At 53.8% G+C, this 20,357-nt stretch overlaps 1 protein-coding gene and 1 long non-coding RNA gene across 6 annotated transcripts in view; one reads left to right on the top strand and one right to left on the bottom strand.

The window, feature by feature from the left end:
- LOC147582925 (uncharacterized) overlaps positions 1-16,560 on the top strand; it is a 30,982-nt gene extending 14,422 nt beyond the window's left edge. For all 3 annotated transcript variants that reach the window (XR_015243701.1, XR_015243705.1, XR_015243695.1), the window contains exons 3-6: positions 3,921-4,219; positions 4,830-5,496; positions 5,961-6,123; positions 14,808-16,560. This is a non-coding gene — a long non-coding RNA (uncharacterized LOC147582925). The remainder of the gene's footprint in view (positions 1-3,920; positions 4,220-4,829; positions 5,497-5,960; positions 6,124-14,807) is intronic.
- The window catches only part of PAXIP1 (PAX interacting protein 1), a 50,947-nt gene continuing 37,119 nt past the window's right edge, over positions 6,530-20,357 (bottom strand). For 2 of the 3 annotated variants that reach the window (XM_086685580.1, XM_086685591.1), the window contains 9 exons: positions 19,845-19,888; positions 18,058-18,128; positions 16,424-16,526; positions 15,261-15,429; positions 9,097-9,197; positions 7,983-8,117; positions 7,820-7,895; positions 7,683-7,742; positions 6,530-7,000 (listed from right to left, as the gene is read on the bottom strand). In XM_086685580.1, the coding sequence (XP_086541706.1) occupies positions 6,984-7,000; positions 7,683-7,742; positions 7,820-7,895; positions 7,983-8,117; positions 9,097-9,197; positions 15,261-15,429; positions 16,424-16,526; positions 18,058-18,128; positions 19,845-19,888 (776 nt within the window). In that variant the 3' untranslated portion in view covers positions 6,530-6,983. Of the gene's footprint in view, positions 7,001-7,682; positions 7,743-7,819; positions 7,896-7,926; positions 8,118-9,096; positions 9,198-15,260; positions 15,430-16,423; positions 16,527-18,057; positions 18,129-19,844; positions 19,889-20,357 lie in introns of all 3 variants that reach the window. The other variant, XR_015243681.1, reaches the window with a different exon arrangement.

Raw genomic sequence — 20,357 nt, 5'->3', positions numbered from 1 at the left:
CTCCGGGCGCACCTGTTAGGAAGCTGGTCGGTCGCTCAGAAACCTGCCACGTTGCCCCTCTGGGGACGGAGGCCAGGCAGGGTACACGGCAGCACAAGGCAGACGGTCGTGTTCATCGTGGGTTGGTGGGCAGTGTGGCTGATCACGGAGAGTTTAGGTCCAGATTCCTAGAGGGTCACGCTCCAGATGTAACCGAGGGGTACACCCGCTGTCTCCTGACGGCACGGTGGCCGCCCAAAGCCAAGGTGCCATTTTTCACTGCTGTTCTCAAAGTGGATCCGTGAGTCTCCGTTAAAGAGGTTATAAAGTGTCCAAGGGAACCCACACCCAGGACCTCTGAAAATCCCGTCTTTGCCAGCATCTCACACATCAGGGCAGCTGCCCGCATTTTCTCCGAATTCTCCCTCCTGCTTGGCCAGCGCTGGCTCTTTCCGCTCAACTCTGCCCGCGCCTTCTTGCCTCTGGGATGGGACCCCTTGGGGAGCTCGGGGCTCACGCCCCGGGGCTGCAGCCGAGCCCGGCGCACGGTGCACACTGCTGTGGGGGGGGGGGCACCAGGTCCCTGAGGTGAGAAACAGGGGGTGAAGGCCGCGCCTTCCCCTGCTTCCCCTCACCATGTAAAACCAGACGCGCGCGGCATTCCGGGCCGAGGAGTCGACTCTGCCCCGGTGGCCATCGGTACTTCTGCTCGGTGTCAGGGTCGGCTGCGCTCTGCCCGTCACATCACCCTGGGCAGGTGCAGCGTTAACAGGACGCGGTTTCCGTTACGTGGGGTTGCCGGTGGTAAAAGTAACCTCCTAGGCGCCGGGAAGGGCGGCCCCGTCCGGTGCGCCGAGTCCCTCTGCTCCCGTAGGTGCCGCGGTCCTCAGGGAAGGGCATGACCTTCTCTGTCCTTGTCCGGGACCAGCGGGTAGAGTCCCGTCTCTCGGGCTGACAGCAGAAGGGAGTCCCTGAGCCCAGCACGGACGGGTTGCGGCGGGACGCCAGCCCCAGGAGGACAAGTGCTGCGGCGGGAGCCATTCCTGTGTGCAGCCGGGGAAGCCACGTCGCCCCCGCCCGCGCCGTGAGGGGTGGATGTGCGCTGGGCATGACTCCCTGGCAGGCGGCGGGTCGGGACCGATCTCACGTGGCTTTGGCTGTGCGTGTTCCTGAGCGGACATCACCTCGCCTGCCCGCTGGAGCCGCGTCATCCGGCGCTCGCTTAAAGCTAACGTTCCCACGGGAGGGGATCGCTCTTGCTTCTCAGCCGAGAAAATACCATCTCTACTCCCTGGCCTCCAGACCCCACGTCCTCCCTTCCTGGGGTCAGTGGACCTAACTGTGTGGATGGTTTTCCAGTCGTAAACCCCGGGCACCCTGCCCCTGCCCCGTGCCAGGCAGGGCTTCCGTTCCCGATCTGGTGAACAGAAGGGGAAGCCAGGCTTCTGGGCGCGGTCCCTGCTCTGCCTGCCCAGCCCACGGTTCCCCAGCACCGAAGAAAGACCTCCAGGGCCACCCTGGCCAAAATGCCACAGACGGCGTAACTTAGCAGCTCGGGAGCTTTGAAACCTGAACCCAAAACCCTGCGTTGGCTCAGGGGGCAGAAGGGCTCAGCCTCCCATGGCCTGACATAGTGGTGATGCCCATTTGTGTCTGTTCTCCGTACGGCGGAGAAGGAGATGTTCACGGACCCTTGTTCTGTCGTTCTGGAAGTATCTCCCCGTCTGCTGGTTTTGTCTTGTTTCTAACATGGTGAGTCTTTAATCCTTCCTGGGTCGGATGCCTTTTCAGATGTGACGGGCGCCAGAGAAAGATACGCAGACACGTGCACGCACGCACACGGATGCATTTGCGTGTAACTCTACACGTGGATTCGGGGTTCTGGCCACTGGGTTTGAGAGGGTTCAGTTCAAGTCTGTGGAAGAGCAGGCGGTGAACTCGCAAGAAGTTCTCCCCAACCTCCACTCTGCTACTCGCTGGTTTAACTGGTCTTCATTTCCTTCTTTCTTAAAAGCCGGCGAAACACACAGAATTGACGACGTCCGTCATTTCTAAGTGTCCAATTAAGTGGCAGTGAGCGTATCTGCCTCGTTCTGTAACCGTCACCCCCGTCCTCTCCAGAACTTCACTGTCCCCAACTGAGACTCTGTCCCCATGGAACACGAACTCCCCATCCCTTACCCAGCCCCCGGTGCCCACCGCCCACGGTCTCTATGGATTTGACAGCTCTAGGGACCCCCCCGCCCCAGAAGTGGACTCACGCAGTATTTGTCCCTTGTGACTCCCTTATGTGAGCACAACGTCCCCGGGGTTGACCCATGTTGTAGCAGGTGTCAGGATCTCAAGACTGAGTGTTGCGTCGGGCCCACGGGCTACCTTTGGCTTCTCCGTTCATCAGCAGATAGACACTCGGGTTGTTCCCCACGCTTGGGTGCTGCGACTACTGCTTATGAACGGGGGTGTGTAAATGTCTCACGAAGAGCCTGCTTTCAAACCTTTTGGGTAAAGACCCAGGAGTGGAATCGCTGGGTCTTAGGGCGCTTTACTTTTACACGTCGAGGACCCTCCACACTGCTTTCCGGAGCAGCTGCACCGGTTGACATTCCCACCAGCGGTGCACAAGGGGTCGTTTCTCTACCTCCTGGTTTTTCTTTTTTTTTGACAGTAGCCGTCCTGATGGGTGGGAGGTGTGGTTCACTGTGGCTGTGATCTCCGTTTCCCTGACGATGAGGATACTGAGCACCTTACTGGCCATTCACCTTTGGAGACACAGCTGTGGAGTCCTTTGCCCATTTTATTTTTTTTTATTTTTATTTTTAAAATTTTTTTTCAACGTTTATTTATTTTTGGGACAGAGAGAGACAGAGCATGAACGGGGGAGGGGCAGAGAGAGAGGGAGACACAGAATCGGAAACAGGCTCCAGGCTCCGAGCCATGAGCCCAGAGCCCGAGGCGGGGCTCGAACTCACGGACCGCGAGATCGTGACCTGGCTGAAGTCGGACGCTTAACCGACTGCGCCACCCAGGCGCCCCATCTTTGCCCATTTTAAAACCAGGCTTTTTTCTTGTGGTGGAGTTGGAGTCTTTATATACTCTAGACCTGAGCTCCTTATGTGATACAGGATTGGCAAATGTTTTCTCTCATTCAGTAGCTTGTCTTTTCACTGCTGGTGGTGTCTGTTGATACGGAACAGGCTTGAATTTTGATGCCCGATTTACCTGTTTTCGCTCTGTTGCTTGTGCAGACAAGTAAGCGCATGCCTCAAAGGCGTTTTTTACACAGAATCGGAGGGAAGCAGGAAAGGCTTTCCGGGGCAGTGAGCAGGAGAGGCTGCCGGACGGAGCGGCAGGAAGCGGTGCGTGTGGCTGACGGGACCGAGGGCCTGGGTGGGGACGTCCCGAGGCATTGGGACTTCAGGCCGCACAGCCTGGGTACCTTCTTCTTAGCAGGACCGTGGGACAGTACGGAGGGCAGCAGGGAGGGGAAGAGACAGGAGGCAAGATGAGCCTGGCGGGAATGGGGACGGACAGACGCGACCATCTGTGCAAGTGAGCTGACGGAGCGAGGGGACGTGCGGACAGGCGGTGAGGCGGGGGACAGCCGGGGGACGTGCCAGCCGCGGCAGCTCGGAGGCGGCCATCGGGTGTGACGAGAACGGGGGCGCGGCGGCTGATGGAACAGACGTGGGAGTGCAGTCACCGGTGGGTGTGCAGAGGCAGCTAGGTTCCCGCGGATGCAGACCTTCCTTAACTGCACGCTTGCTTTTTAATCGAGCAGACATCGGGGACTCGGGAGGGCTCCCCGAGAGCGCGGGTGCCTGGGTTGAGGGGCTTTGCCTCCTGCCTGCGGGCCGTCTCCGGGGCCTTGCTCGCTCGCAAGCCACAGGGTTTGAAGAACGTGGCGTCGTGTGGCCGGTCCCACTCAACCGTTCCTTCTGCAGTCCCCAGAGGTGGATTACAACACGTCCAACCTTTCCCGGTGACCGCGGGGACACGCAGGATTTCTCCCACTCTCCTCTCGACACGACGCACCTCCCGCTGCAAATGGACACCCCTTTGCCACCCGTCTGTGGCAGGGAGCAGAATTCCGGGTACTACGGTCTTGGAGCTTCTCAGATGGACCGTCCACCTCCTCACCGGCACTCGCGGTGCCAAAGGGAGCCCGCACGGGTGGCCGCCGGCCCTGCAGACACAACACGGCCACACCGGGTCCCCGAGCATGGAAGTGAGCCTCATGCAGGTAAGGAGCTGGTTTTCATCTTTTTAGGATTAGCTTTAACTTAAAAACGGCCACGAACTTTGTTGCTGGGAAACAGTCCTGCTTAGGATAGCTTGGGCACGTCCACCTTTTTAAACTGTAAGTGGCATGAAATCTAAATACAGAGAAACCATTTCTAATGAAAATTTATTGTCAGAATCGAGATGCGCTCTAAGCGTAAAATACACAATAGATTATTTAAAGACGGCACCGAGAAAACCACCACCGTCGCGGTAATCTAATATTGATGATCTGTCACTGGGACGATATTTTATTTATTTATTTTTTTTAATTTTTTTTTTCAACGTTTATTTATTTTTGGGACAGAGAGAGACAGAGCATGAATGGGGGAGGGGCAGAGAGAGAGGGAGACACAGAATCAGAAACAGGCTCCAGGCTCCGAGCCATCAGCCCAGAGCCCGACGCGGGGTTCGAACTCACGGACCGCGAGATCGTGACCTGGCTGAAGTCGGACGCTCAACCGACTGCGCCACCCAGGCGCCCCATGGGACGATATTTTAGATACGCTGGCGTGGCGTTAAATAAAATTGCGAACACTTAAAAGTTGTTTAAATTTTCGTGTGGCTACTAGGAATTTTTAAATCGCACATGTAGTGCCCGCTTCTGCTGAACAACCCTGAGCCAGACAACACGGGATGAAGACTTTGTTTTCTTAAGAGAAAAGAACTCCTCTCATCAACTTCCGTGAGAAGCGTTTACCTGAAGTCTCTATTCTTACGTGTTCCTCTGGAGCTTCCCCGGAGCCGCCAAATCCGTGCTCGACAGCTGCGTGAGCCAGCTGGCTGCAGACAGCTCCTGGAGTGCTTAAGGATGATTTCTTGGCAGCTTTTGGAAAAAAACACTAATTGAAAGGTTAATCAAATCAGTCATCCTCGCGTGTTGGTTAAGCAGACGCCCCGTCTCTGCCGCAGACTGAACAGATGCGGGGCTCTGCGTCCGCGCCTTCGCTTTTGAGCACGGAAGCAGTGGGGTGGCATTCTGAATCGAAATCGTGTTCTCGGTTGGGAAACTCTGCTTCCCTTTCAGGATCTTGCGGGATCTACGTTGGTAGCGACACTAATTCCAATTCTACAGGGGATTTTTTTTGTTTGTTTATTCTGAGAGGGGGAGAGAGAGAATCCCAAGCAGCCTCCACACTGTCGGCACAGAGTCCAAGGCGGGGCTTGAGTCCCTGAACCGACGTGACACGAAGTCAAGTCAGACACTTGACCAACCGGGCCACCCAGGCGCCTCTGCAGGTGAGTGTTCCTAAGTCTGCTTAGGTGCAAAATTATTAGCTTCTAAGCAGGCACATTTTGTTAAAAATACAAGTAAATGCCAGAATATGCACTGTTCGTAGCACATACTCAAAGAGCTCAAGATAATATACTCCTAGTAGCCGACAACAATAAATACGTGTCAGTCACGCTAAGACTGAGGGTGTGCCCACACGGTAATCGGGCAGGTCACTAGGAAACACGCAGAAGGTCAAGGGTTAGACAGGGGAGAATCACTTGAAGACGCTGACCCGTACCTTAAAATTATGAAGTGTGTGGTGATGTCCCTTCCGCCTGTAGGAAGAACTCCACGTGGTCCCACCCCAGCAGAGCTGAACACCCGAAGAAACTGTCCTGAGCGTGTGATCGTCACTGGAGCCCTACAGGAACACTAAGAATTCCCAACATGGAATTCAATTCATTCTGTGTTCATGTTTTTAATGCAGGTGTTCCGCCTAAACCAAGTTCAAGAGTTAAACTGTAGAGGCTGTGCGGTTAGAGAATAAACCATCAAGTGGGTCACAACTGTTCCAAGGAAGACGTCTGTTTCTAGGAAGGCATTTCGGGAATCGTTACGGAAGCAAACTCTGAACACGCCAGATGAGCACGGTAAGAGCACCTCTGTGGTGGTATTGCTTAAACACGCTCCTGTACTGAACAGGACAGCATAACAAATGTGTCAGGACTGACCTACCTGCTGAGACAGTGGCCTCTCGTTATTTGATGGTACCCACAATCCACCAGGCAGTGTGTGAGAGCCACGTGTGGGGCGGGAGCAGGACGGATATGTGGTGTCCGAGGTTCCGACTGGTCGGTGTCCGCATCGCAGGGGTTGCTGAACGTTCTGGGTACCCCTCTGCTTGGGAGCTTATTACATTGGCAGAGAATGGCTGCCTTCCAGAAATGATTTCTTTGGGAAAAGCTAAGAATATATTTTGTCTTGGAATGACTTAAGATGTGATCCAGTTTGATGCACGTCATATAAATGATGCCAAAAAAAAAAATACAGAATAAATTCTAAGTTCAAAAGTACATTTATTTAAAATGTGGGCAAGATATCAATATAAAAGAAAAGAGTATAAGAAATAAAAATAATCAAAGTACAAAACATTTCAAATCTTTAACATCATAATTTAGAGATAGCAAGGTCTTTATTTACACCATTTTATTTGTAGTTGAAGTTCTGTTAACAGTGTTGTGAAAACATTTAAAAACCTGGCAAATGAATCATAAAACCTAATGTGGGCTCATAAATTCATATCATACAAAACATAATTTATGTTTCCTCAGAATAAAATTACACATCTTAAAAAGATGCAGCATATGTATCCTATTGGTTTTCCTGCTCTAGAGCGCCTGCCTCCCAAAGCAGCTGGCAAACGCGGGCCTCTGCAGGAAGCGGGTCCGTCCACCCGACGGCGGCCGCGGCCGGGCCCGTGCCCAGGACTCCAGTCGCGGTGCAGATGCCATCAGTTAAATTTATACGTAGGTTTGTTGAGGAAAACATGCTTCAAACACGAGGCAAGCTTACATCCCTACGGGACCCCAAGTCTAGTTAACCAGCGTCAGGGCCCATCTAAGACCCTGGACCGCGTTCCTCGTACCCACTCAAACCAGGCAACCCGGATCGGGGCAGCTTTCCACGTGCCCTGCACGGACTGCCACGGCCCGCGTACCCCAGCCTCTCTGCGGTGGGGCCTGGGACCAGCGCCCGTGAAGAGCCAGCGCGGCCACCCCGCGGAGGCGGCGAAGCCGAGGCCGCGTCACGGCGGATGCCACTTTCGGCCACAAGGCAGAGCCCAGGCAGCCGCCCCTGGGGCCCCGCACAGGACCACCACCCCTCCCCGGCAGCTCTCCACGCAGGCTCCGTTCCGTCTCTAGACAGGACACGAGGCCCCTGAGAGGACACCCCCACATCACCCAGATGACTTCCGAAAGCAGTTCTTTCTGAAAGTCAAGGTGGCACAGACTAGACATTCACAAACGTCTAAAAATCCGGAAAAGACGGAAGAGTACGAATCGTATGAAGACAGATGCTCCTAGCTTACGGCAGGGCACCTGCAACGATGCAGCCGGCCTCTTACCGCCCGCGCCACACGGATGCGTGCGGTTCTGATCCTAGTGGGGAGGGGGGCCCTGCACCGAGCCGCCTTCAGAAAAAGGATATGATTCATAGTCCAGTGTCTGCGTGAGCACCCCGGTGAGCACGAACTCTGCGTTATGGACGTCTGAAAGAGAGGGGCGGACCGTGAGGACGGACGCGCTGCTGTGCGCTCGCGCCCACAAACACGGCAACACACCGTACCTATGCCCCGTGCGAAATACTCCCGACATAAGTGCAGGTCGTTCTCGCAGGATATTAAGATGATCTCTGATAAGCTCTAAGGAAAAGAAAGGGAGTTTATCGGTCACCGAACAGCGAATCTCGTCTGGGACGGCGAGGAGTCGGCGGTTTCCCTTCTATCCACCTTATTTTGCTTGTGCTCCACAAGTTTCCGGAAAGACGGCTGTTTAGACAATACTCGTCCCCCTGCACATTCCACGATCGCCTTCATGGTTGACAGGCTTGGGCAGATTCCAGGCGTGATGTAAAAATATTTTGCCTAAAAATGAAACGAAAATACGTGCACTTTGAATCGTTAGGGTACGTCAGTCTTCATGAATCCTACCCTGAGGGTTTCGACAAAATGTGTCGTCTCGGGAAGTTCCGGAAGGAAGTACCACCCCGCCGCGAGTCCCCAGCCTGAGACGGGCGTGGAGGAAGCCAGGAGGTAAGTGTGGAAAAAACAAGCCTGTCCTTAGGTCAGGTGTGAGCTGTGAGGAGTACAAGTGACTGGAACTGACGTTCCTAAAAAACACGAAGAATTCTGTGCGATCGGGAGGAACAGTGTAGACGTTTTTCACAATTTCCACAGAATTCTAAATGGCCATTAGATCATCCCCCTCCGTCTGTCAAGCGCGAGGCAGGCACAGCGCCTGTGTTCTCGTCATTACCCGGGCCTGGTCGGTGCTCCGAATAAGAAATGATTCTGATGGTTAAGGTTCAGTTTCCTAACGCCTTTGTTTTCAAGTGTTCCATAAAGCACGGTGTTAAACTACTTGCAGGAAAAGAACTAACGTTTGGAAAACTCTGCTGTTTCGAGGGAGATACACCCTAACGGCATTCTTGTGCCTCAGCTGGTTCCTTAGGTGTAAAAACAGAGCAGCCTGAACGTTTTTTTGTGTGTGTCCAAGTAGCTTCTCTAACAAATGTTTAAACGTCTTCAGCCTTGAGTTACTCAGGCATACATTCAATTCACGTTTTGCCAAGAATCTTCTTTCTCCAGCTGCGTGTGCGTTTAATGAGAAGAGCGTTAAGTAGCAAAGATTTGTTAAAAGCAGAAAAACCAACTTAAATGCCTCGCACCGATTAAGTTATCCCTGGCCACGCGCTCCGGAGGCACACTGGGTCTCCCCGGCCAAGACCTCCAGTAACATGTCCCGGGAGGAGCACCAGGCTCCCCCCCACCCCCCCGCCAGGCGTGTGTCACCTCCAACCGTGCCATCTGTAACTCCGTGGGGACCTTTCCCTTTAAAGTGTACCTTGAAGAGTGGAGAAGCGTGTGCCCTCTTCAAGGACTCTTCCAGACTGAAAGAGAACAGCACTTCGGCCTCAGCGTCTCGGAGGAGGTAGTTCTGCTCATCTGGAAGACAAGAGCCGCCCGCTCAATGAAGTGCAGACTCAGGGGACACGGGCCGTGCACCCCAGAGGTCGTGCCGCCGGTCAAGTGCACGCCGCTCGAGGCTCACGCTTCCCTGGGAAAGCTGTGAATCCTGAAATGTCAGCTGTATGTCTGACAATGTCACTCACTCTGCCTGGAAACAGCCAGAGCAGGTGAAGGACAGTGCGTCTTCACCTTCTGAGGTTATAAGCTCATGGGAGACAGTGGACTGAGAGGAAGGGCCCCTCCCGGCCGCCGCTTTGCACTATTTCAGGGAGCTCATGGGGAGGTCAAGAACCCCAGGCCCCAAACGACCAGCTCGGAGCGAGCATCACACCCAGCGTGTGTGTGTGAAATACCACAGGTCTTGGACTCTATGATCTGATGACCAACAAATCTTTATAGATCTGACAAAAACATATTCCGTTTAAATACCGGACGGCATATAGCACCTTAGAAAGAATGGTTTCACCCGACTTAGAAGCCTTTGGGTAATTTTAATTGGTTTTCAGAGTTACAAGAAAAGTTAAAGATCACAAACTGTCTCACGATCAGAGAAGCATTTCTTCCTTTCCTCGTTTTCTAAGAGTAGCCCAGTAGCATCACCGCGCTCTAGCCAGACGGCACGCTGCTCCCCGACACGGTGGCTCAGGCCGGGGACACGTGCTCCTTCAGCCACACGTCCTTCTCTTACAGGGTTGCTTTAAAAATGTAAAAACCAGTCCTGGCTCACGGGCCACAGTTTGCCGACCCAGAGCAAAGCAAGCCAATCAGTAAAGAGACCCTGAAATGACGAATGACGAACTGCTAGAGATACGAGGTCAAGTGATCAGCCAATCCGAGAAAGCGGCTCTGCGGTTTTCGGTGGGAAAAGGTATGACTGTCCGAAAATGGGAGAAGTGAAAACAAGCAGTTCAGTCACACGGAAAATGTCTGACGTGTAAGTTCTAGGGCAAAACGCGAAGCTGACCTGCCTTCTCAGGAGCTGGTGAAGAGCCCCACGCGGCGGTCAGGGGCTTGGATGGAGAGAACGGTCCCCGGAGGAACAGCGGCTCTGACGACCCCATCACGGGGAGATTTCAGGCAGGAAAAGAGCTGCGTCACCCTTGGGAGGAGTCAATCTGAAAGCTAAGCTTTTCACAGCCACACAGCAGAAATGAGCACCCCAGGAAGAGTCTGTAAAAGTAGTGTCTCAAGCTCTATAAATCAGAGACAAACACAAAATTACAAAACCACACCCCTAGCACATGATGAAAGCTATCGGGCCCACGTGGGGTGCCAGAACCCCAGCCGAGGGAGCCGGTGCAGGCAGAGAGGGGGCCCTGCACCCGCAAGGCGGTGCCGGCGATGCTGGGACATGGGTCACGCGCGGGAACGAGGTAAGTAAACACGCGTAGCGTTCTGGAAGCCAGGCTGCTCGCCACGGGAGAACGGATTTACAAACGAAAGCCTACAACTTTCTTGCGCGAAAGCCAGAAGTGTTCAAACACAGAGAGGACAGCCTGAGGGGCCCTGAAGCCAGAATGGCTCTCACTGTCCAAGTCGGGACAGTCTAGGCATCAAGGACAGCATGGTAACAACCCACGGAATGCAAGAGAAAAAGGGCTGCACGCAAGGAGATAAACGAGTACATCAAAGGAACGGTGGCAATGGCACACTTCCCAGTACTTCCCCACAGACTTACTACAGCGGAGGCGGCCAGCAGGCATCGCCCGCACCCAGGGGTCCCCGTGACCCCCTCCAGTGACACAACAAGTCAGAACTGCACCACCCCGGCAGGAGCCGCGCGAGGGCACGGTGCCCACCGGAGTTCCCGCACTCCATCGGGGGAAGCGGTGGGCAAACCCACACGGAGACGTGACGACCACGTGTGCTTCTGAGCTACCCTGTGGCTTTCAAGGAAGGACATCACGGGGACGACCAGGCAGAGCCGAATGAGGTCTGCAAACGAGACAGTAGCAGCAGATCCTGATTTTGGCGGCTGTGCCGTGGCCGTCTGGCAGAGCATCCTCTTCTGTAGGTAACACACGACATCAGGGATGATGGCGCGTCATTTTGGGAACGTACTCGTTCACGGTTCAGGAGAAAGCAGCGATCTGTACTGTTTGCTAACTGCAACTGTTTGCGAACTTGGGGATTGTTTAAAAAAAGGTGAGAGAGATTTGATTTCAAAAGCCAAATGTGTTCTTTAAAAACCCATCAAACGCTAACAGATGAGTAAAAGACGTGAACCTGAAAGCAACGATTCAGATATTAATGACTCCAGATAACCTAAGGTCCATATTCTTGAGAAACTTCAAGCTTTTGGCAAAACAGAAGGTCTTTAAATATGTATTAAAAACCAAACACACCAACAAACTGACCCTAAAGTTCACACGGAAAGCAAAGACACAAAGCAGCCAGATTGACACTGAAGGACAGGAACAAAGATGGGGGCCGCCACTGACGGACCTCAGTGCTCCAGCAACAAGACCATGTGGCACTGGCCAAACAAATAGATCAATGGAGAGAAGCCGAGAGACAGAGCCAAGAAACAATCACCTTGGTTTTTAACAAAGGTGCAAAGGCAATCTGAGCAAAAATCATTTGACAACTGGACGTCCACATGCAAGAAACTGAATCCAGACACAGACTGTACATCCTTCTCAACTCAAAATGCATCACTGACCTAAGTGTAAAACACAAAACCATAAATCTTCTAGAACACAGAAGAAAAATCGAGATGACCCTGAATATGGCAATGACTTCAGCTACAACACCAAAGGCATGATCCACGGAAGAAATGTGATAATCTGGACTCCGTTAAAACTGAAAACTTCTGGGGCGCCTGGATGGCTCAGTCGGTTGAGCATCCAACTTCGGCTCAGGTCATGATCTCACGGTTTGTGGGTTTGAGCCCTGCGTTGGGTTCTGTGCTGACAGGTCAGAGCCTGAAGGTTGCTTCGGGTTCTGTGTGTCTCTCTCTCTCTGCCCCTCCCCTGCTCATGCTCTGTCTCTCTCTCTCAAAAATAAACATTAGAAAAAATTTAAAAATAGAAACTTCTGCTCTGTGAAAGAAAATGTCAAAAAAATGAGAAGACAAGCCATGAACTCGGAGAAAAGATTTGCAAAAAACACATTTGATAAAGGACTGCTATATAAAATACACCAAGACCTCTTAAGATTCAATAAGAAGACAACCCAGTTAAGAAATGGGCAAAACATCTGAACAGACATGGCATCACAGAAGAATCAGTGATGGCAAAGATACTCCACATCATGTGTAATTACCGAAGCGCAGATTAAACCAACCGTAAGATTGCCCTTCTACAGCGGTGAAAACGGTGGAAACTGCGAACACTGACAACAGCAAGTGCAAGCGAGGATGTGGAGCAACAGGAACCTTCCCTGCTGGCGGGAGCGCAAGACGGGGCGGCCAGCTGGGAGGGCAGCTCGGTGGCTTCTTAACAGAACTAAACATACTTTTACTGTACAATCCAGCAACCCCACCCCTTGGTATTGGCTCAAGGAGTTGAAAATTTATATCCGTGCGCAAGCTATACACGAATGACGGCAGTGGCTCTATTCGTCATGGTCGGGACTTGAAAGTTCTGACCTTCAGCAGGTGAACAGATTAACTGCGGTCCATGCAGACAATGGAGGACCGTTTAGCGCCAAACAGGAACGAGCTATGAAGCGAGGAGACAGGGAGGAGGCTTACGTGCGTATCACAAAGTGAAAGGAGGCCGCTCTGGAAAGGATGCGTGCTGTAGTAGTCCAACTGCAGGACCGTCTAGAGAAGGCAGCGATTATAAAGTGGAAACACTCTTATGTCTGGAAATTTAGGGGATCAAATATGAAACATCTGGACAGTTACTATTAAATAGTAAGCATTTATACTACGACTAAACCACCTTCTAACCCTCAGACGTCAACAGTTATACCAGAAACAAATGAGTCAATCAGAGCTTCTGTGACACAGGAAATGCCGTAAACTTTATAAAAAGATAAAAGAATCACGTGTCACGAACCGGCAAACTTGGTAAACTAAGTCAAATTTCCATTAAGGAACAGCCCATCTCATTCTAAATTTTACAACTGTTACAAAAACTTGGGAGCTAATCTGTATGTTTATAGTAATTGTTTCTACAAATGTTTTCTTTTGCCTGCATTTATTTCATTAATAGCTTTTAAGAACAAAAACATTAATTTCAATCGAAAGAGTCTCTACAGTTACCCTCGTTACTTGCGGATTCTGCATTTGTGAGTCTGCCTACTTCCTACAATTTACTTGTAAACTTCTGCATTGCTCGCGGAGCCGCGCAGAGCAGCGACAAACCCGAGGACCAGACGCGCACGTTCCCAGCGGGGGCTGAACAAGGCAATGCTGGGCCTTCATCCAGTTCATGCCACAAACAGGTTTCCTTTCTGTGGTCTATTTAGTGCTAATTTTCCCACACGTTTATGCTGTCTGCTGGTGACTGGTCTCAAAAGTGCCAGCGTGGAGTGCGGCCGTGCTCCCAGGGAAGGGGCCGCAGGAGACCCGGTGGCCTCCTTCGGTGTCGGTTACGTGCGGCTGGCCAGGCGCTCGGTGCGAGGGGGCCAAGAGCAGGTGTTAACACGGGCTCTTTGACACAGCGCACACATACGTGATGTTTTCCAGATACACACGAGGGTACGTATGGATCGGCTGATGAGGACAGGACCAGGCGCTCACGGGAGCCCAGCCCTGCTTCCTCTGGGAGCGATGGTTCAGTGCTCAGGAACCCGTGTCTGTGGGCTACTCTGTAGGACGTAACACCAGGAATGACAGGGATCGACTATATTACTGTCGTTGAGAATTCAGGTTTTTTCATTACTACTGATTTTCACGTAAATGATTCTTTCCTATGACTGGGATAGAACATCACAGAATTTTAAGTTTCGTTTAGCTTTGCTATAAACAACAAACCTAAGTGTCTGCAAACAAGTTATTTTTCCGGATCATACTTTCTCATCTGTATGTTAGACTACATGAACTTCAAAATACGCGTGCTTTTTATTAATTTTTTTAAAGACAATCAGATTTAAACACGAGTGGCTGAGAAAACGACACGGATCTGCAATATGACATGTCCCCGTCAGGGAGAAGTCAGGTTAGAGTGTGAGGGCAGTGAGGACGGGAAGGCCTCTGCTGGCCTGGGGCATCCACGGCATCCCCCTGCCCCAGGGGTAGAACAAGTGGGCACAGCCGAGATAGTGGGAGGAGAGCCCTGGGCCCAGGGCAGGTGGCTGCGGAGAAATAGGAGAGTGGGTGCATCCTGACAGGGGGCCGGTCACTGCTGTCGATGCCACATGATGTGGGGGGGGGGGGGGCCGGGGCCCACAAGGGAGGTAAGACTCAGCAGCACTGCGAGATCGCAGTGAAGCTTGTCCGGGCCACGCACCTGCTCTCCCGCTCCACCTGCACCAGTGGCCAGGTGAGGGCTCAGGATGTGCGCGTGGGGTTCATGTGGGCTGGGAGCACCACACGGGTTGGGGGGGAGGGGGGTCACACTGCTGCCGCTTCCACTAAAAGTACTTCGGTCCACTGATCCGTGTAACAAAACCTATGCTTTCTCTGCCGTCTCTAAGCACAACCACCTAGAAGGACTTCGCTCCTGGTGCCCTGAACGACGCGGGGCAGATGAGGAGGGGCGGACGACCAAGCCCTCTGACGGAGCCTGCAATCAGAGCTGTGCCCGGACACCCCTGGACGCCATCCCCGTACCCTGTGCTGCACGCGAGATCGCACCGCACAGCCAGCATCCAAACCGAACACACGCATCAGGATCGGGAAGGATCAGGAGGCGGAGGCTGAGGCCTTATTCCCCCCAACGTCCAAACGCCGAAGCCTTCCTATTTCCCGGTACAAGGCAAAAGTATCAAGTGACTCACTGGGATGTGGGAGACATTTATGAATTTAATGGTGAGTTATCAAGAGTAAGAAAGCAAATGAGGCGTTTGCTGGGACGAAAGCAGAGATAAAGTTGAGAAAAACACGTGTCGGTTTTCCACATCAGCAACGGAGCTGTGGACGCTACGTACCGATAAACGTCTGACACTTGAAACACTCTTCCAGCCAGTCCGGCGTCACGATATGCTTCACCACGGAGATGGCCGTCAGGAACTTCACCGTGCGCGTCACTTTGCTGGCGATGAGGTGCGTGCATTTCTGCGCAGACTCGGCGACCTCGCCCCCAAGGATGTAGAGCTTCTGGAGGGAGGGGCACAGAGCGGAGGTGAGCGCGGGGCCGCACCTGAGCGAGGCACACTGCGCTGGCCTGAGAGCTGGGAGACGGCGAGCACAGCAACGCACATGGACGTGTCCGGAGTCGACCCCGCGCCTTGAGCTAAAACCAGCGATTCCCCGAGGGCCCCAGTATCACACCCCACAGACACGATGCCCGGAGAACAAGGCGGTGCGTTTCACGAAAAGGCGCGAACATGCCCAGACTTTCTAAGCTGAAATGGGTGTTGATGAGGCACATTAACAGACAGACCCTGTTCATAAAAATTAGAGAAGTGACTGAGAAGACGTGAACATCCAGGAAAGATCTCCGTAACTAGACTCAATTTTAAAAGTGAAAACAATTGATACGGCACTTAGGACGGGTTCTTCTCCTTCAAAACCTGAGCGGTACGATGAACGAAGCCCACGTGGTAACAGGCCGACTCACGCCCTCCGAACCGCCGCCCCCGAAACGACAGCCAAGCGAGATGTCCCCTCCCTTGTGCTGTTACTTCCGACAGCACGCTGAAGGCTGCGTCCCCACTTCCTGTCCAAGCACAAGCACGCGGCCGCCCTGGTCCCCACCCAGGAGAACCGGCCTCCGGTGGCCCGCGGCTTCCCCGACGCCGGGGGGGGGGGGGGGCGCGCTTCTGGCACGAGCACGTTCAAGCAGGTTGCTCGCGTTCGCAGGACCATAAATGTGGGTCTTGTCTACTCACCCGAGTTACATTTTCTACTATTAAGAGAGCAAGGGTCTAAGTATAAAACTATAAAAACCACAGAACAAGGTGAAACGTCACTTACGATTTAATGGCTACTTTTACTGTAAAAATGACTACAACTGATTTATAAGCCAAAAACTCTGTTGTAGCAAGACGTTCCCGGTTAAATGTTACTTTAACACACTGCTAGCCTAAAGCCGAGTGTGCAAAAAGGAACGGTGCTAAAACTCCTCCCAGAAGGTAGAAGGGAATTTCACCTTAATATACTGCTGAACTTGCACAGGCTCAAATCCAGTGAAAAGCACAAAAGGGGTCAATTCTGGTGTTAACTTTTTGGTGGGAGGGGGTAGATCTTCAATTCTGTGAAAGAAAATAAACATATTGTTTAACAAACAACAGATTCTAACAGCTTGCACAAGCCTTCAGAGCTCCGAGTGTGCGGGGTTCCTCGGTAAGGGGCAAGCGCGAGGGCCTCCCCGCCTTGGACGCGGTCACCCCCGAGACCGACGCGCTCCGGCTCAGGCGAACGCCATCTCTTCCTCACCACCCTCCCCCCCCCCCCCGCACACAAAGGTCTCCACGGGCTTTAAAAAAGAAAGTGGGGGCTTTAGCCAGCTGTGCCAGTGGAAGCGTCCCTCACGGGCCAGGCAGTGGGGGGCGTCCACGCCGGCCAGGCAGTGACAGGGGCATCCCCGGAGCTGCACCTCTGGCAGGCGCCAGGCCCGTCCGCCGCCCTTACACCAGAAGCACAAAGCAAGCAATCTGACTTAGGCACGCATTTTATTTTTTTTTTTATTTTTAATTTTTTTTTTTTCAACATTTATTTATTTTTGGGACAGAGAGAGACAGAGCATGAACGGGGGAGGGGCAGAGAGAGAGAGGGAGACACAGAATCGGAAACAGGCTCCAGGCTCCGAGCCATCAGCCCAGATAGGCACGCATTTTAAATGAAACCTCAGTCTCACGTAGCTGACAGTTGAGGCCATTTAGGTAAAATAATTTTGTAAGGTTTGTGGCATTTTGATGACAACTTAAAAAACGCGTCATCACATGACTGAGACATTCCTGAACGCTTCTGGAACATGGACTGTGATGTGGGCCTGATGCAGAGCAGGGGAGAGGCGAGGGAAGCTGGTGACTGCGGAGGACAGCCTCATCGAGTCCGCCTTGGAAGTAATGGCTTTTCCACAGTCACGAAAGGAGAAAGGTCCCCGCTCATCCTGCACCTGCCCTGCCTTACGAATCACATGACCCACACCGGCCAGCCAGGTCTTCGGCAGGCGAGACCACCGCCTCCGCACACGTCCTTCCACGGGGCTCTCGGCCCCCGCCCGCCTGGGCCGCGGGGCTCACCTCGGGGACGCAATCCCACACCTGCTCCCGCGGTGCGGCCCGCCAGCCCTTCCCGCCTGCCGCTTTACCGACTGCGGTGGGACACAGTTTTGCTTAAAAATAAAAAGATGCAGGGCGCCTGCGTGGCTCAGCCGGTTGGGTGTCCGACTTCAGCTCAGGGTTGAGCCCCGCGTCGGGCTCTGTGACGACAGCTCAGAGCCTGGAACCTGCTTCAGATTCTGTGTCTCCCTCTCGCTCTGTCCCTCCCCTGTTCACGCTCTGTCTCTCCCTCAAAAATGAATACACTTAAAAAATATAAAACTTATAAAACCAAAAAGATTCAACTTTTTTTTTTTTTTTAACTAAAGAGAAAGACAGATATGTCTGTCCCCCTTCTGGGCCCGGCCACGAGACCCAGCACAATGAGGTTATAAACCAAGAGAAAGTCAGAAGATCCTGTTTTCTATGAAAACGTCCCGGAATCTCCCCAACTGTGAGCGTTTCTAACACAGGCCTGCAGAGAACCCCAACCGTAGTGGCGGGAAGGGGCTGTCCGTACCTGGCTCTTTTGGAAGAAGGCTGGACGTTGGTCACTTCGTTCTGCTTCAGTTTGGGAGGTAGCCTCACACCCTGTAATCACACCGGTGTCCATGTCAGTCGACTGCGCACAAAACACAGCAGCTGCCCACACACCCGCGTCAGAGAAGCGTCCCTCCGCCACACGGAAGCCAGCCGCGCCTAGATGGCAGCGAGGAGGACGCCGGCCAGGGGCCAGCGGGCTTTCTGGAGGGGCCCGCGTGCCTGGCACCTGCCCGCCGGCTGGCCCTTCCCGGCCCAGCTGCACGTGCGGTCCTCCGCCCCCGCTACCACACAACAGCGTTCGTTCCCGCGTCGTCTGCTGTCCCGACGTGGGATTTGGAAAACACTCCCTGCAATCTCGCCCCTAAAACACGGCTGTTCCCGCAACAGAAATCTGGCGCATGGCGGCTCACGAAAGCCGTCCCCGGACGGACCGCCGCGCTGCCAGGGGCTACGCGGGTCACTCGTTTTACCGCGTGAAGCCACTGCCTCTCCATCTTGGGCATTTACCTTCACGTTTTCTAAACACCCCGGCTGTATCCACACGACCAAAAAGAAAGTCGGCGCATCTCCAGAAAACACGCGAGACCCGCTAGCCCGTCAGGCACGGGGCCAGGCTCTCCTTCTCTGACCTTTGCCCTGAGGACACAACCCTCAGCTCCTTAGTCTCCAAACTCCACACGTCGGGGGCAATGAGGAACAAGGTAAACTGGCCCCCGAGTCTCTGAGACCCACGGCTCTGTGACCGCCACACGAAGCCGTGGGACAAGCCGCCGTCCAGGCCCCTGGGGCCGAGCGGGGGAGAACGTGACCGCGTTCCCACCTTCATCCCGAAGGCCACGGAACATCTCTGCCAGCCGGGCGAGTCAGGAGAATATTTGCTTTTGCTGGTGTGTCAGAGCCAGTCGTGTCTTACAAATCATAACTACTAGTTTAAGCAAAGAAAAAACACAGGACCGCATTATCATTAGCCTACGGGCTCCTTGACAGACTCCGGACGATTCTCAGCAGCTCCCAGGTTAGATTCGGAAAACAAGCAGGGCAGACCATCACAGAACACAGGCCGGGGTGTCACTGGGTGACCCTGACCGGAGGGTTCCCCTCAGTTCATTGTTTACGGGGACACAACCCCCCAATTAACTCTGTAGTGCTGAGGGATGTGCTGAAGATCAGCGGGCACGTGACTCAAGTCCCTTAATACGAACAGACAGGTGAACACACACGGTGACCCGGGCGTAACCCTAACCCCTACATCACACGGCCACCCAGCATCCAGGGATCACACGGCGTGGTTACCGCAGCATGACACGGAAAACAGGACCCGACGTCCCAGCATCACACGAGGGAGATGTGGCCGCCCGTCCCTGCTTCCGAGACAACGGCCGCCGGCATCCGACCTCCTCGCGTCCCGAGCCGGCGGCCTCACCCACCGGGGCCCGGCCCACAGTGAGGGGGTCCCCGTCCTGTACCACGGGCAGCCCGACGCGAGTCAGAGCGGCCAGCGCTGTCCCAGGGCTCCTGCCCTGTGAGTGCTCGTGCCTCCCCTCTCGCTGCAGCTCCTCGAGCAGCGCTCCCCCGGGCACACATACGGGCAATGACAAAAGCACCGACAGAAGGGGAGCGAAGACCCCGGGTGTGCTGAACATCCTATGACGTCGTGCTGACAAATCACTTAAAGAGTTTCGAACGTACAAACACAGGTCTGTGCCTACCGCGTTCCTGTAAGACAGGGACAGCCCAAGTGACTGGGCCGCTGACTGGACGTACCATCAGCAGTTCTGCCGACACCTTCAGCGGGACCCTCCAGGCATCTAGAGAGAAACGAGTTACATTTACAACAGCATACTGTTCAAGCAGAAAAGCCCGTTTGTAAAGCCCTTTTTTGGGGCCGGTAACGTTACATCAGACAGGTCGGTGGCTCAGCGGACATTCATTAAGGATAAACGCAAGCACCACGCTTATGCTGAGAAACGTTTTCAGTACAACGTAAGGGGAGAGCAGCCGCGGGACATGCTCAGGTGTCCCATACTGAGGGTTCTCCAGGTGAGGGACACGAAGAACGCAGCACGGCACAGGTGTCCAGAGCGGAGCCGCCCCCCAGCCCACCCTGGCGTCACTCCGGAAGCCGTTCCCGGGAACCACAACCACCCGTGACAATGGGAGGCCCACACGGAGGACCACGGCACGTCAGGGTGGCCGAGGGACCAGCACACCTCCCTACACGACGGCCGTGCTGACTGCTTCAAGGACCGACCACAGGTCTCGGTAAAGCTCCCAGAA

This window comes from Puma concolor, chromosome A2 (genome assembly GCF_028749965.1).
Source record: "Puma concolor isolate L17-30 chromosome A2, mPumCon1.1.hap2, whole genome shotgun sequence".
NCBI lineage: Eukaryota > Metazoa > Chordata > Mammalia > Carnivora > Felidae > Puma > Puma concolor.
The sequence above is the reverse complement of the archived record's forward strand: the minus strand, read 5'-3'. Positions and strand labels throughout refer to the sequence as shown.